Source organism: Tasmannia lanceolata, unplaced genomic scaffold, assembly GCF_043159265.1.
Source record: "Tasmannia lanceolata isolate RefF3 unplaced genomic scaffold, GAP_Taslan_0.1 ptg000012l, whole genome shotgun sequence".
Classification (NCBI taxonomy): domain Eukaryota; kingdom Viridiplantae; phylum Streptophyta; class Magnoliopsida; order Canellales; family Winteraceae; genus Tasmannia; species Tasmannia lanceolata.
Genome location: NW_027518689.1, coordinates 4,761,746 through 4,778,603, shown reverse-complemented (window position 1 = coordinate 4,778,603; position 16,858 = coordinate 4,761,746). Strand labels below are relative to the sequence as shown.

General features: G+C 37.0%; 1 protein-coding gene across 1 annotated transcript; it reads right to left on the bottom strand.

Moving 5' to 3' along the window:
• Positions 1-1,748: 1,748 nt before the first annotated feature.
• ZKT (protein containing PDZ domain, a K-box domain, and a TPR region) lies at positions 1,749-13,548 on the bottom strand. Its single transcript, XM_077391660.1, has 7 exons — positions 12,999-13,548; positions 7,561-7,667; positions 6,832-6,926; positions 5,627-5,703; positions 2,994-3,114; positions 2,704-2,763; positions 1,749-2,308 (listed from the first exon to the last, which is right to left on the bottom strand). The coding sequence occupies exons 1-7, from the start codon at positions 13,391-13,393 to the stop codon at positions 2,165-2,167; spliced, it is 999 nt and encodes a 332-aa protein (XP_077247775.1). The 5' UTR covers positions 13,394-13,548; the 3' UTR covers positions 1,749-2,164.
• Between the last annotated feature and the right edge of the window lie 3,310 nt (positions 13,549-16,858).

The window sequence follows — 16,858 nt, the reverse complement described above, 5'->3', positions numbered from 1 at the left end:
ATATGAGCTCTCTGAAGATAACTCTAGAGATGGCTAAATGTAAAAATAGTGAAAGTCCCTTAGAGATTGTGCCTCTATTTATAGGTAGAATTAGAGTCCTCCTTACTTGCCATTGGTTGGGTGTTTGCCACGTGTCCGCTCTCCGATTAGTGTCACATGTCGGATCTCGATTCGGTGTCTGCTTTTTACCCCCAACAGGCATCAATAAATTTAGGCCTTTTCAACCATGTCAGTTTCTCTAGTTTGATTTCTTTTACTTTTCTACATATAAGCAACTGATATTGGTGTCATGCCTAATTTAAGGGTGTATCTAGACCTTTCTATATTTGCAAATAAAACTACTTTAGGTTAATCTTATTTGCAAATGGTATATTAATGCCTCTTTATAAACCATTAACTATTCTATTTCCCAAACAATTGTCACAATTATTTACAAATAACCATATTTAACTTTAAAACCATTTGCATATAAGACTATGCAAATAATTTCTAATGGAGGAATGATAAATTGAAGGGCACACTTGCAAAAACCAGGTACAAGTGTGCCTCCATGGGTCCATCTCAACAAAGTTCATTTATAAGGGCATTCAAAAATAACAAAATAGCACAAACAAACACAAAATTAAGGCCATGTTTGGCCACCACGAAAATATATTTCATGGAATATTTGTGTGGCCAGTTGTGAGAGGGGGGTGGGAGATGGAGAAACCTAAAGGGTGGGAGAGAGGGAAGCATGAAAAGCCCCTAAAGCAAGAAAAGAAAACCCAAAGTCTACATATGTACTTTTTTCACTAGTTTTAAGGGATTTTTTATGTTATCTCTACTCCCACCCACTCAATTATGTCCCTCCCCTCCTTTTCAACTCCTCTCTTGCTAGGGGTGAGCATTATTCGGTTAAAACCGAATAACCGAACCGAATTGGTCGGTTCGGTTTCAGTTTTTTTTTTTTTTTTTTTTTGGAAATTCGGTTATTCGGTTTCGGTTTTCTCAAAAAAATAAATAAATTCGGTTAACCGAAATAACCGAAATTATGGATGAAAACCATTTTTTTCCAAAAAAAAGTGCTATATGTGCACTCCGTAGGATGATCAAAACCGCCAATTTGATTGATCACAACTTAATTAGGTTGTGCTCAAAAAATCATTTCGATCGGATGATCCTAGCTCTCCGATCCAGACCGAGATTTTGATTTTTTCCTTCTTTTTCTCCCACAATTCAGTTATTCAGTTATATCCGAATAACCAAATTTTTATTCGGTTCGGTTTCAGATAATTTCGGTTTGGTTTCGGTTACCAAAATTTGGTAACCGAAATAATTTCGTTTACCAAATTTCGGTCTTTTTCGGTTCGGTTTAAACCGAATAACCATCCCTATCTCTAGCTACTGGCCCCATGAATATTCCATGGAATAATTTCTCATGGATGCCAAACATGGCCTAGCGGAACAATAAATGCACTTTGTTGATAAGGACCAATAGGAGCGTCCTTGTAGATGGTTTATTTTGCAAGGGGCCCTTCAGTTTATCATTCCTCTTGCTAATGTTATCCAAAGAGCTCCTAAAAGCTGCTTATTTCTGAACAACTGATATAGAGAATCCTAAATGTTTAGATTTTAAAACATATTAATGAAGAACACGAAAACCTTATGATTCAATTCAAAGCCCATTTTCTTATAAGCCATAATCTTGTAGAACTTCAAAAAGGATAACATCTCTAAGGCAATTCCATCCCCAGCTTACTAAAAAAAAGTATGAGAAATGGCCCTTTGGTCTTTAATTAATGGAAAAAGAATGTCGTTGGAGAACAATCAAACATCCAATCTAAAATACAAAAGGCACCCAAATGAGACCCTTCTATCTAAATACAAAGTGCACCCAAATCAGACCTTTCTGAGCTTTTCCTCTTCAACACCTCCTACGGTAAGCTATAGACGAAAAACTCTTTTAAGTAGAGAAACAAAAGCATGAATTTAGTGTACACAACCACTCCATGGAAATCTATTTTGACATCCTCTCCAGCCTCCTTTAAGATAAAACTGTGCATAAATCCAAGATTAAATGGCTTCAAAGAATTGGATAATTGATCAACTGCTACACAAACCCTGCAAAGATCCGCAGGCAGTTTCCGACCCAAGCCTTTTGAGCATTTGACATACGCTACCAATGCTAGTTCTTATTGAAAATTCCGAAAAGTGATTTGATGGCATTGATGGCGTTCTCGTTGATGAAAGACTCATCAAACCTTTTCAATAGAGGCCCAAATTCTTCAGCTGCTCTTAGATTGGCGAGATCTGGATCGTTTCGAATGGTCTGGAGAAGTGACATACTTAAATTTTCAGTAACGTCATTTCATATATAATAGTTATGATAAGCATAAATTTATGTGAACATCCTTATTTCTATTGGCATCAAAGGAGTTAAAAGTAAAAACACCACAACTCTATGGCTGAAAGAGGGGGAAGGAAGTAGAGGGGAGTTTCGCGAACACAGCCCCCCAGATTTGAAACTTCATCCCTATTGTAGTCTCTTTTTCTTATCTAAGCAATATAGCTGTAAGAGCTACGCTTTCAAAGGTAAGTAAGCAAGCCCCTATTATAGGATTGTCCCCCTCAGTAATAAGGGTGTTTAGGGGCGCTCCTATCACGTGAGGGGGCTTTGAACTTGCCAACTGAACTTACTAATTTGGCTATAAATATATTGCATACCTTGAAGTCTTCATATCCTGCCTGCAAGGCATCTTCAAGTGCCGAGAGACCAGCTTGTATCTGCAAAAAGGAATCCAAGTGGTTACAAAATAGACCTGAAAAAAATTGTATGGATGGTAAAAGAACAATAATTAATATCAATGCCTTCATTCAGTACAATACTCTCTAACAAGGCAGGTAAAAGTGAGGATGAATGATAGAGGAGGAATAAATAGCTATATATAAGCCAGAGGTTCTTATTCAATGATAATCAAGTGGTCATGACATTTTATTCACAATGATGAGAGTACCTGATTAAGTTTTGAATAACAGCATGCTACATTGTAATTTGCCACTGATGCCTCTGATGGTTCTGGCTTTTGTCCCAACACAGATTCAAAATTCTCCAATGCTTCTTCATACTTTCCATTCCTTATTATAGATAGAGGCCAATAATGTCAGAAGCATGCCACCTATTGATGTAGCATGGGAAGTAGAAAGACCCAAGGGAAAGAAGAATAGCAGAGGTTTTTTTCAATCCAGAAGGAATCAATTGAATATCAAAATCAAAAGCTTGTCTGAGAATATAGACTGGAGGCATATAGGCCTTAATTGTTATCTAAACAAACCTTTTTCCAAAATAACAATTATTCCTGTATGAAATTTCAAAACTCAATACCAATGGGTCCTAGATTGGCTTTTGAGCCTTTTCTAGAGCAACATTGTTGCCTGGGTCATGAGCTGCATCATTTCTATGAAAGTAGGGTCCTTCAAAATGGGTGGAGTACCTAACTCAACTGGATAAGATAAGCGTAAGGGTGTAGGATGTGTGTCAAATATGGGCCCACAGCATCCACATTTTTAGCATTTATTTTTCATTATTTGTTAGGTGCTTGGTCTTTCATATATCAACAAAAGAAAGATGACCTTTTGAGCATAAATGTTCTTTATTCCTTTTTAATTCCTCATCATAAATGAAATAAAGATCATGAGTTATATATGCTTCCTTATTATTTTGATATTCATCATCGTAAAGAAAATGAGAATCCTAAGAAAGAGAGAGATCTCCAGGAGCATAGGCATTAATTTGATGTACGAGGAAAGTATGTGCTTTACAAAATCCAATCCACGTTTGGTCTGAACTATTTTAACATTTTCCTTAAAAGATCCTTACCCATATCCCACATTCACATGTCAGATTCTTGGCATATCCTTATTCTAAGATTTTGGAGCTTGGAGGATTTCCGTCCCAGATACTCACAATATCCAAGACCTGCACCCACATCCAAGTAACATAGATTCCAGCTGAACTTTCTTCACTAGAGGTGTGCAGGCCCACATAATGAAAAACATAACTCTATTGCATCATGTAAAATATGACCTTAAGGATTTAAAAGTTTATTAATTTTTTGTGTTTCAAAATTTTGAAGGGAAAATGAAAGTTCTCTTTGCACTTCTCTTTGAATCTCTTGAAATCCTTGAGTTTAGTCCCACATCAATTGGGAACTATAACTCATCTTGAGTTGGTTTTTCTTTAAAGGTAAGGATCCTAACAGCTAAGGAGATTGTTTGGGAAACTCTTTACAATATGCACACGTTGAGCTGAGCTTGGATGCCCGGAGCTGCACGCAAGTGAGTGCATATGGGTGTGGGGCTGCAAGCTCCCAAGCTCCTTGATTGCCCCTTTTCTTTTGTACTTATATCCCTTTCAGAATAACATGTGAAATTGCTCAATTAAACTGCCTTTAGTGTCATTTTACTTTTATCATTTATCACTTTCTAATTATAGTTTATTGGGTGTGATTAATGGGCAGATATGCTGGACACTTTTCAATTGATTGCCCACTACAACCACGATTATTTGGTGGGGTGGGGTGGGGGTCGGTGGGGGGCTTATCTTGTTCGTAGTGCCGTTGGATCGTGAATGCACATCTACGATGGCATTCGATCATTGTATTGTAGAGGAGACTCACTACCAATCCTGTTGAACATAGTATTCAGTTTCAGCCTTTTCATATTTTATTTGAAACTTGTAATGTTAGTAATAACTAATAAGCTATGATTTAGCCGACACTATAAATTGATTGGTGACACCCGTGTCGTGCTGACACGACATGCGTGCCCACATGTGTCGACACTTCTTTGGACACTTTTAAATGTACTTCCAGAAGTGTTAATGTGGGCGTGTGGACACGTTTCTGTACTGTGTCAAGTGTGGCATCCTATTTTATTATAGAATATTGTGTTTACCTCTTTTATTATTAACTCTTTTTTTAGCTTTTCTTACTAATACTTGTTGTTATATCCTCTCCCCTAAACTTAAAACCCTAAACAAACTCTTATTCCAATATTATATTCATTGTATAATATTGGTCTCCCTTTCTCGCCATATATTGCAGACGTAAGAGAACTTGATTAAATTGATGAATGCTTTGTTATTTGATTATCTCATAATTGTTTTAGATTATAGTTGATTAATTCTAAGATTTATTAGTTTATTAAATGAATACCATATTTACATTATTACAAATTATGATAGTAACCAATAATTTTAATGTATGTACGTGTCACCATTTCTAGATATTTAGATGTTGCCATGTCAGACAACTTACGTCCGTTTCGAAACTCGACACATGAATCCATATCCACAAATTATGATCACATATACTTTCTATTTTAACCGTGTCCCCGTTTCTAAGTTTTGGGGGTTTGCCGTGTACGATAATCCATGTCCGTGTCGACACACGACACTCGTGTCCGTGTCCACAAATCATAGGTAATAGGCATTCACGTTGGGGAAATTCATGTCTAATAAATGGAAAGAAGTCAAAGAACTATGAGCAATGTCAATGTCTCAATAGAAGAACTGAAGTATTGAATAACCAGAAAATTTGAGCCCATTCATCGACTTCATTTTGATCAATATCCTATTATCAGGACACACCTGTAAAGCTTTAGCCCCTCGCTGAGGTCTTTCTCTCTACGCTCCTTCTGTTCCTTTTTCCTCAAGTAATTTTGCATCTGACAACAGTAATTTCTAAGTTTCAGACATGGAATATGGAATTGATAAAATGTTGATTTGAAGGTGTTAAGTAAAGAAACAAGCAAAGAAGTTAGACTAAATGAAAATTTTGAGATTAATCAATGAATAATGAGGCAAATTCACGTGGTTGATGCAGATTTCTGAAATTGCATCAGGTTATATTTTGCATTCAGATACCTGATTTTCCTCACCATCCAGGTTAATGAAGCTCATGACCAACCACCATCTACTATTTTCACTCGGCCTTCCTACTAACTCTAATTGGTTAGTCCTATTTTTGTGATATCTTGTGGTCTTGCCAAGCGCCAAAGCCATTGGTAGCTTATCTGGGTTGCTACTACCTTGGACATTTTTGTGACATGTATGATATGGGAAGGCCAAACCCCGTAAGGGCGGTAGCCTCGTGCACTGGGCCGCCCTTTTTTATGATATGGGAAGGGTTTGCGACCAATTAATCTCATATTGCACAGCATTATTCACACTTTAATTGACTAATACTCGCAGGTTCCACCAGATAACATTCTGACAGAAGTTGACGATTAGTCATTAGGGTTTCAAATGTGTGATTAGGGCTCAAAATAGATTGAATGACAGAATTAAGGTTTCACAAAGGTTGGATTTTGGAGAAACAAGGGTTTCAAGATCTAGGTTCAAAATCAAGAAAGTATAAACTCAAGATCAAGGATGCAACAAGTCCAATAGCAGAGATAGCATTAAGTATTAAGACTAGTAGATTTTCCGTAATATCTCATCCTGATTTGCTGCTGCCTTCTCCAAAGGCAATTTTTTCCCAAAAGTTCGATATATTCACCCCTTTTTCTTACTTGGGCCACCTGCTTGTAGTGTAAAAGGGTAGTCATAAATACAATACAGGGGGCTGGCCCAAGGAAGAAAGGGGGCAAATATATCCCTTCCCTTTCCCAAATCCTTTACTTACACTCAACTTGTAGAGAATTGCATCCATGGGATGAGTATAAGCTTAGCTAGATTTGGAGAGATTTTCAAAGCAAGAAATTTTTTGCAGTTACCATCCCAATGTCAAGAATAGCATGAAAGAAAGGAGATAGCTATATATCAGACTAGAAAACTTTCCACATTATACTCACTTGAATTTCCCTCACTCTATTACTAATAACACCAGAGTTTCTCTCAGCCCTGATGATCTCTTTTTCTGTAAGTTCTCCAGTATTTTCTAACTTGCCTGTGGACATTTAGACACAACAACAACATGGTGAATGCAACATCACAGCTTCAGTCAGACCATAGACAAGACTTTTTTTTACATTCTGGTGTAAATACTTCAAGCAAGATGGTCGTTCTACCATATAGGGAAATAGAGACTATAATGTCATAAGTAATTTTGGAGAGTATTTGACGTTTGAACAGATTACTGAGGCAGGTGAATCAAGATAGACATGAAATTTGAAATACTTCAAAATATGAACTTTATAGATATCTTATACTACGTCACATATATCTCCGATGTTTTTAAATATAGTGATTTTATTGCGATATTTTAATAAAACGACAAAATCCCGAAATAATCCCGAGAAATTAAAAAAATAGCGATATTTTCATTTACCTCGATAATATCACGATATTTTTATGATATTTTTATTTTTCTTAATTTATATATTTTTAAATAATTTTGTTTTTATCATTTTTTACCGATATAAATCCAATAATAATAATATATCCCGAGATTTTCCCTTGCTGAGAAATCCCGAAAACAATATTTGTATATGATTCAGCTTGATTCCCAAGTTTTTGAGACAAAGGAATTCCAGATCTAAGTTTGCGAAGATGACTAAATGCGGAAATGGTGGAAAACTAACCATTTCTCTTCTGCATTTTCATTAGAAGTGGACCGATCCTCTGACGGATGGTGTACATTGTACGACCATATTCAGCAGCAGGCCAGATCTCTGTTCCAAACACAGCACTGCATACATTTTAAAAATTCAGTCACACATCTGATCAAATCATTGGTAGATAAATAAATAAATAAAAATACGATGTATCCACGACATATAAGCAGAAAACAGAATGTAAAACAAACGGCATTCCCTAAGATCCAAAGGAGAGACATCCTAACAGTTTGTAGTTTACTAGTTTGATGCTTGTAGTTGTTGATATTCATTCTGACCTTAGCACATCACTGGATGGGAAGTGGCGCTCTGGTACATGCTGATAGGTTTAAGTTTAATGTGGGTGCACAATCCTAAATATTTTCCATCTTATACTTTTCAATTTTGGTGTTTAATATATAGAAAATGCAAAATATAGAAAATTAGAACAGGTAAACGAAAACTACTTAGAAGGCCTTTTAAGATTTTAGATGAGCTTGAATGTGTTATGTACTTATATATGTTATTCTAAGAAGAGGTACCTAGCCAGATTTTGGCGATGGAATAATTCATGCAGTATCTATTAATTCATTGTAGAAAATACTTGTTCTTCTCTTGTTTGTGATCAATTAGCTTTGCTTGTAAGGTGATTTTCCACTTCCAAACTCAACAATCTTGAATGCTTAAAAGTATTTTCTCTATCTGAGAAATGTTTACAATGTTAGAAACGTTCCAAACTCGATTAGTTCTTGAAAGGCATACATATACGGCTTTAGCAATGCTACACACGAAATGATCTGCAATTGGATTTTAGAAGAACGTAGTACGTGTTGGGGGTGGTGAGATCTGTGTAGTAGCCTTGGGGGTTTGGAAATAAACAAACCCATCCCACATCTCTTCTTACTAAACTAAATAGTTTTCATATGTGCATGTTTCCCTAGGATCTTGGCACCAAATCAATGAAAAGACGAATGTCCTTTCAGATTTGATAAGATTAAACAACGCAATGAATAACTTGATGGGATGTTTAGCGACATAATATCGATACCATTACTATCCATCTAGGAAGAGATTAAGGTACGGAAACAAAGCTTATGAATTCAACAATCTGAAATAGAATTATTTAGCATTCCTGTCCTCTAAGTTTGGTAAAGCACTCAAATCCATAATCTGTCTTAAATATAACCATAATAAGAAACCTGTCACTGCCTCATGAATTTACTCAAAGGAAGAAAATGAAAAACTAATAAAACTGCTCGAAAGGGTTTCATGATCATCAATTTAAGCAAACATATTCATGGTTTCTCTAAGCATAATAATGCTCCAGAGACATAGATAATTTCAAACATGACTAAATAAAGGACTGCCGAAACTCTCAGTACAATTTTTATATCCATCTTACCAATCACATTCTCAAAGTAGTCTAAAGTAACAACAATAGCTGCAGATAAACGGATTAACAGGGAAATAAAAATGCTTTTATTCCCCATTAAATCCTCTAAAACACAAAGATCAAAATTTTCTCACCCCATTTAATTTTATCATTGAAAAAAAAACACGGATCAAAACTTACAAATTCTGTAACATGCTGTCATGAGAGTACTAAACAAATTCAGGGCACCAAACACACTTATAAAGGACAAATAGTGTAGGCATCAAACAACCACATCCATCACTCTTGTAGATGTAGCCAAATTAGCAATTAGAGGACCAATAGTGTAGGCATCAAATAACCACACCCATCACTCTTGCAGATGTAGCCAAATTAGCAATTACTAAGACACACTCACAAATTCTTCCAAACAGTGCTAATAAAAAATATGTTGTGAATGTCTATACCAAAAAATTGACATGCCATGTGTTATTAATCATGGCATGCCATATGTTATTAATCATGAGAAAGAATGTGCCCATATGCCAGTATTTAGTGGTACTTGGGGTTGGGCCTATAGCTCAATTGGTTGAGGCTTTGTATCTCAACTTTGAGGTCGTAGATTCGATCCCAGCTTACCTACCAAAAATGTATTTAGTGATAGTTAATCACATCAAAATCTCATGATTAAATACCTTTTGGGTTTGAGGGTAGTTAAGCAACACATGTTAAAGATCTCATTGGAGGTACTTAAACACATAGTTGTCAAACTCTTACGAGTCGATTCGAGTCAAGTCGTTGGGCTTTCGAGTCCAGTCGCAAGGCTCTTACGAGTCATCTAGTGACTCTTATGAGTCGTTGCGAGTCGAGTCGAAAACTAAGACTCTTACGAGTCAAGTCGAGTCGAAAAACTTGGAAGTCAGAACCTAGAGCTTTTAACTTAATTATTTATTTTTGAATGGTAGGCAATTGAATTAAATGAAGAAAAAAGATCGAGGCGGTATATACAAATAAAGAGATAGAAAAATAAAGATAAGAACAAGTCACACTGCAAGGGTCAAGGTGGAAACATAGTCAAATAGCTCCACTCTCTCCCTAGAGACACCATATCTAACTAAATTGTCCGCCACACCATTAGCTGACCTCTTAACATGATGGAAAGAAATTGATGCATCCCCCATCCTGTTTTTGGATCTCATCGAAGAAAGAGGCAAATCTCCAAGGGAAGGAGTTAGAGCCACTAAGCCACCTTATCACATTGAGCGAGTCTCCTTCTACCACTACATTATTCAAATCATCATTACCAAGATACCTTATTCATTGGTAGATAGTACGCCCTTCATCTTCATTAGCGTCTGCGACTCCAATGGGACCGGCAAAAGCCCATTTCATAGCTCCAAATTCATCTCTCAAGACTCCCCCAATTCCGGCAAGACCAGGGTTCCCCATGCTAGACCTGTCAAAGTTTAGCTTCAAAAAACCATGTGCGGGGAGGTTCCCAGTCTTAGACAATCTTGGGTTCTTGGCCTGAACCACCACAAATCTGCTTCCAACCATACCACAAATCATGAGCGGATACAAATCTAAAGGAAGGTAGGGTTTTCACCCATGATTAAGTTTAACCAGAACTTAATTACTTTGTGCATGCAAGTTGCAAGCATATAATTATTTATATTTTTTGCTTAGTGTATTATCTATGTGCTATTGGTCTATATTTTTTATATGGTACATCTTTTGATATATTTTTTTAACTAAGATTATGTTTTTTTTCAAAAACTCTAACGATTCACGAGTCGAGTCGAGTTACGAGTCATAAAATTAAGAAATCGAGTAACGAGTCGAGTCATGGGTTGACAACTATGCTTAAACAAATGTCTAAAAGCCCATTGAAAGTTTGTGGTTTTTATTCTCTATATAAGCACATGCCCATATGCTTGTAGAGGCTGAAGAGGTTAGGCAACATATGTTTAAAATCTCATTGGAGGTTCAAAGTGATTAAACGCATGCCCAAAGCTAATTGGAGGTTAAAGGCAGTTAATCATATGGTAAAATGTAATTGGTGATGTAAAAGAATCTAGTTTCCACGGAAAGACTATAAATAAGCCATCACCCTCATGGGAAAAGACACACACACACACACACACACACACACATTCTCTCCTCTCTTTGACATGACAAATGTCTCATGATTATCCCCTGAAATAAGTATTTCCATATATCCTTTGAGAGTTCTCTTTGATATTTTCTATGTACTTTGTTTTTATTTCTATAGAAATCCTTTATTCTCTTGATTTCTCCCCCCTCGCTCTCTATAATAGCCTCTCTCTATGTTCTGTCTAAAATGTTTTGGCGTGGTCGGTCAGTGCAGTGCGTGGAGTGTGTGTATGTGTTAGATGGGCAAGCGCCAACCTCCATGGAGGCAAAAGATCGGGAGCCCAATTCGAGGGGTCGACGACCGAAAGGACTTTTTATAATACAGAGGTGACGCCAAATGTGAAGATGTTGACACACGCAGAATGTAAACGACATGTCGACACGCGCAGAACGTGAATGACTCGCGATTTGTCAAAACGTCGGATGCGTGCAGAACACAAACGACGCCGTCGATGCACGCATAATGCAAACGACTTTCAGGGTCGACAAACCGTTCGATCCAGCTAAACGGCAAAACGACGAAGGCAAAATGCAAGTGTGAGGGATAGTTGAATTAAAGGGAGACTCACCTAGGAAGATGAATTCATTGCTTCCTTAATCCGAAGAGAAACTACAACTACGAAAAGTAATTACAATACTGTAAAAGTAAAGAAGAAATGCTAAAACATGTTGTGATTTGGTTCTGGGACCTCTTCCTTGGAGACAGATGTCTCCTTATATATCTTTATACGGGTAACCGCTCCTCATTACCCCAAGTTCTTTGTGAGGGAATTTTTTTGGTAACTGTCAATCCCAGGATCCCTTATTTGCATGTCCTCCTTTCTTCCGGGAGATTATCACCCACCTTCGCTCGAGTGACAACTGAAGCACCACTTTTTTGACCCAATTCAACTAGGTAGTTATTCAGCAGCTTGGTCCCGCTTGACCAATCAAGCTTAGAGATAGGTATTAGCAGGAGAGAACTCCTGATAACTGTCCGCTCTTTTAGACCCCACTATCCACACATTCCCCCACATTTCCATCGAGTGCCAGCCTGGCACATCACTTCATTGACTTGGTCCAAACGAGTCATGGTCTAACAATAGTACCCAAAAATGGGTGTGAACACTATACTGGTATTGTTAGAACCTCCTTTGGTAGTCTACATCCTCTATATGCCAAATTAAACATTTTAAAGAGGAACCAGACTTTGGTAAGCCCCCCTTAACAATTTTCTTTAAAATCCCCTTCATAGAATATGTCCTCGACCCAACTAGTCACATCAAAAAACCTCTTCCAAACACAAAGGCCAAACCTACAAAGTTCTCCACAAATTAGCAAAAAATTGAAAATGGAAAAGTAATCCATATTACCATGAAGAAGTGAAATTCCCACTTAATTTCCATAATTCAAAAGGAAAACATTCAAACCCACCAAGCTCCAATAGATAGGTAAACAAAAATAAAAACAATATTCAAAAGAATGTCTTTTAAAATTGTTAAAGTATAAAAGATAAATAACGCCTCCATTTCAAAAAAGAAAGAAAGATAAATAATGCCTTTCTCCAACAGCTTAAGCTTTTGGAGAAGTTGGTAAGTTAACATGGTATCAGAACCAAAGGTCTCGAGTTCAAACCTCCCGGATAGCGAAAATCCACATGCAATGGTCGGCCCAAAGTGAGACCACGTGTGCCACGTGTTTGCCAGGGGGCAGTGTTAAAGTATAAAAGATAAATGACGCCTTTCTCCAACAGCTTAAGCTTTTGGAGAAGTTGGTAAGTTAACAAAAATTAAAAATTTGAAAAAGTGCAGATAACAAAACAACCCACAAAATTCTCTAAAAAAATAGTGACAGGTGCAAATTTCACAAGAATTATCTTCTCAAATTAGTAAATTAGAAAAACAAAGATTCTAAATAAAACCTGGTAAAAAGTACTTTGTCCCCAACAGCGAACATCCCAGACTTATCAGCCGATCCTCCTGGCGCAATCGCGTCAATGTAAGTCCCGCCATCGCGCCCCTTCACAAACCTCAATCCATAGGGTTTATCTAATTCCACCTCATACTCTTCAAATTCTTCTTCACCACCTTCAGATTTTGAGGGCTCTGATTCTGTTGCCGATGCTTTAACAATCAAAATTGAGGGTTTTGGCATGTGGGTATTGTAGATATGGAGTTGAGAGTCTGAAAATGATAATGTTTTGGAAAGGAAAGGTTTGGAAAGAAAAGGAGGACATGGGTTTTGCTTGGTGGGTGTTCTTCTTGGCAGGGGAGGAGATGAACATAGAGAGGGGTTGCTGCTTGGAGCAATAGACATGGTTGTTTTTTCTCCTCCTTTTTACTTGGTTTCTCTTGTTTTGGTGATTAGAGAAGAGAATTTTGGGTGGTGAGAGTGAGAGGATGAGTCCATTTTGGTGGAATGGAAAGATTGGAGAAAGAGAGGATTGGAGTGAGGCAAATGACTAGTGGTTCTACTTTGCTCTTGAGTTTAAGCTCAGAGATATGCGGTCCACATGTCATGGGTTGTGATTTTAAGCCGTTTTGGATACAAGGATTTTATAATCCAGGATCGTAAACTCCTGGATTGTACATTTTCAAGATTGTAAAATCCTTATAAAATCCAGGTTTTAGCTTATAAAATACAGATTTTAGCTTGTAAGATATCTCTACCCTGTCAAAACCTGGCGTAAAATGGTGGGCCCGATCGTATGCTTGGATTTGGTGGAGATGATGGGCCCATTCATGGTTGTGAAATAGTGGTCCCACCATATGCACGGGTTTGGTTAGAGATGGTGGGGGCCTTACCATGTCAAAAACATGAGGTGTAAAATGGTAGCCATTCAAAAAAAAATAAAATAAAAATGGTAGCCTCCACCCGTGCTATACATGGGTGTAAAATGATGGGCCTCACCTTTATTATTTTTTTGGTAACGAAGGGTGTCCCCACCCCCTTCGGGGGTAGGACTATCTCCCTACGGATGGGCGCAATCACCTGGAAACCACGCGCATTGGGTAAGCAAGGGGGGGTTCGAACGCTCGTCACTAGGGAGCAAACCACTTTACGCCAAAGAGCCACACCCTACGCCAAAGAGCCACACCCTTCCGGGTTATGATGGGCCTCACCTTATCAAAACATGTAATGTGAAAATGATGGGCCCACCCATGCTATGCATGAGGTATTAAAAAAAAGGAAATTTGGTCAAAAGGGTCCAAAAAATACCAGAAATAGTGAAACGGTACCCCTACATTTCAAATTTGTGAAATGGGTCCATTTTACTTTTCCTAACATGTTTTTTTACCTAAATACCCCTCAGGCTGCTTTGTTTTTTTTTAAAATATTACAAGCTTACAACCCTCTTTTACCTGCAGTTTTTACAGTGGAGAGAGAGAGAACGTAGGTCGTCTTCTTCCCGTGGATTGGCCATTTCATCATTGCCTTCTTCGCTTCCATCTTCGGCCAAAAACATAGGTATGAGTTTCACTCTCTCATTCATCATTTTTTGACCTAAATATGCTAGGGTTTCGACTTTTTTTTAATAAGCCCCCATTTAGATCTAAGGTTTTTTGAAGAATGTTGAGAATCGGCTTCGGGCTTGTTGAAAACCCAACCATGCACTGTTTTAAAGCCCTTTTACAGTGTTAAAGCCCAAGTATACACCATTTGTAACACTCAATGGGCTGATAAAACTGTAAAAGGGGTTATCATAGCTGTAAATGGGCTGATAAAACTGTAAAAGGAGTTATCATAGCTGTAAATGGGCTAATAAAACCATAAAAGCGGTTGAGAACCTTTGTTTGGTTAATTAAATTAGGAGTTTCTCTGTGTGGCCCATCTTTGAATTTTTGGGTTTTTTTATTTATGATGATTGTGGAATTTTTGTTGATATGTTTGTTTTGCTTCTCAGCCCTTTGTGTTGTTGATTTTTTCCCCATTTGATAACTTGTTAGGTTTTGTGATTTTTTCTTCTGCACATCAATTTAGAAAGGGGATTGATATGCCTGTTGGTAGTGTTACATGGGTTAGCTAATGTTAGCTAATGTTATAGTTTGATTCCTGTCGAAGTCTAGTTTTTGATAGGTGTAATATTGTTTATAAAATTTCTTTCAGCATGGGGCAATAGAAAAGGTTTTGTATTGGGTTTGAATGCTTTGCTTATTGCGAGTGTGTAAAATTTAGAAATGATACGCCTGTTAGGGGAAACTATGAGAAAATGAAAAACATTTTAATTCTACTGATGCATTGAAAGAGAAAGGAGTAAACTTTATATTCATTTGAATTGTTTTGTAATGTTGGAAAATATGATGAGACTATTAAAATAAGTTGGTTTTCATGTCAGTGTCCTTGTTCAGGCTTTGGGGTATAAGAATTTTCAGGCTTTAAATAGATGCAATTGTTCCCTTTTTTTATGAGCAATGTTTGTGGTGATATTATTCAAAAAGTGGATGGGAGGGCTGCTATAAGACTTGACATTTATGATGCTAATATCATTGATATCAGCTATAGAATTCGTTGGGCCTTGAGGTGTAAAACTAACTTGTTTGTCTTGGACAATGAAAAGTTATTAACAGTGCAAAATTAGCTTTGTAGAAAGGGACAGTGTAGATGGTTATACTTCAAAATTTTGGAATCATTTTTTTTTAGCTTGACTCAAATACTGATAGCAGTTAAGTTCTCTTTGATTTTTTTATGACTTTATTTCCATTTGGAAAAGGTTGAGGTGATTCAATGTCCAGTTTTGGAAAACTAAGAAGTGTTGATATGGATCCTATGGATAGTACATCATTGTTATATTAAGTTCCTTTCTCTTGAAGACTTAACAAGAAGAATTTTTTTAGTCAATTAGCTTAAAAGGAATCCTTTTTTCAATGTCATATCATCATAATTAGAAAAGGAAGAAGGAGAAGCACGGTATCACCCTAGGGAAATTGCAGTCTATTCTTCACAATATCCCGTTGGAGGAGATTCATATGCTCTTAATCCCATTATGTCAAGACTTCCATTGGGTTCTCCTAGCGGTGGACATGGTGAAGAAATCATTCGTATAATGCGACTCATCCAAGGGAGACGAGTTTAAGGAAAGGGCATTACCCACTGTAAGTAGATTACCAACTTCAACGACATTAGAATCATCAACTTCAAAGACTTTAGATAACCCTATTTGTAATTGCCAGGTAGCATGCATCAAAGAGTATTTCAAAGGATGGGGTGCCAACATTGATGATTACCCAAATGAACAGATGGATGACTACCCGCAGCAGAACAATTGGTGGGTACAACCTATGATGTTTGAAACTAGTTTTATATGTTAGTTCATTAATAGTTTAAACTCATTCAAATCACTGCATTTTATTTAACAGCTTTGATTGCGGCACATTTATCATAATGGGTATTGAGCATTTATACAGTGGATCTCCATTGAATTTCGGCGGCCCAACAGACATTCCCAAATTTAGGCTTGAACTTTTTGGGAGATGTGATCTTGAATAGGGTTGTACAATGATTGGGTTGTGAAATGAATTTTAGTAACAGGTTCATATTTGACAAAACTTTATGTTTATTTTTTAATGCTGTGGAGAATTTAACAGGTTTATGTTACAGGTTAAGTAATTGGATGTAAGAGGTTGATGTAATTGGCTGGTTGGGGATGCTTATTGGATGCTTTATTAACAGGTTCGTGGTTGGAAAATTGGTTTATGGTTTGAGTAACAGGTTTATGTAACTTGATGCTTATGTAACCCAATTTGTTGGATCCTAAGGGACGATTATTGGATGCTTTATTAA

Coding starts and splice junctions, on each gene's coding strand:
- ZKT (XM_077391660.1), bottom strand. CDS start 13,393: ATGTCTATTGCTCCAAGCAGCAACCCCTCTCTATGTTCATCTCCTCCC. Junction 7,668..12,998: donor GACAAAGTACTTTTTACCAG/GTTTTATTTAGA, acceptor AAATGTATGCAG/TGCTGTGTTTGGAACAGAGA. Junction 2,764..2,993: donor GTTATTCAAAACTTAATCAG/GTACTCTCATCA, acceptor TCCTTTTTGCAG/ATACAAGCTGGTCTCTCGGC.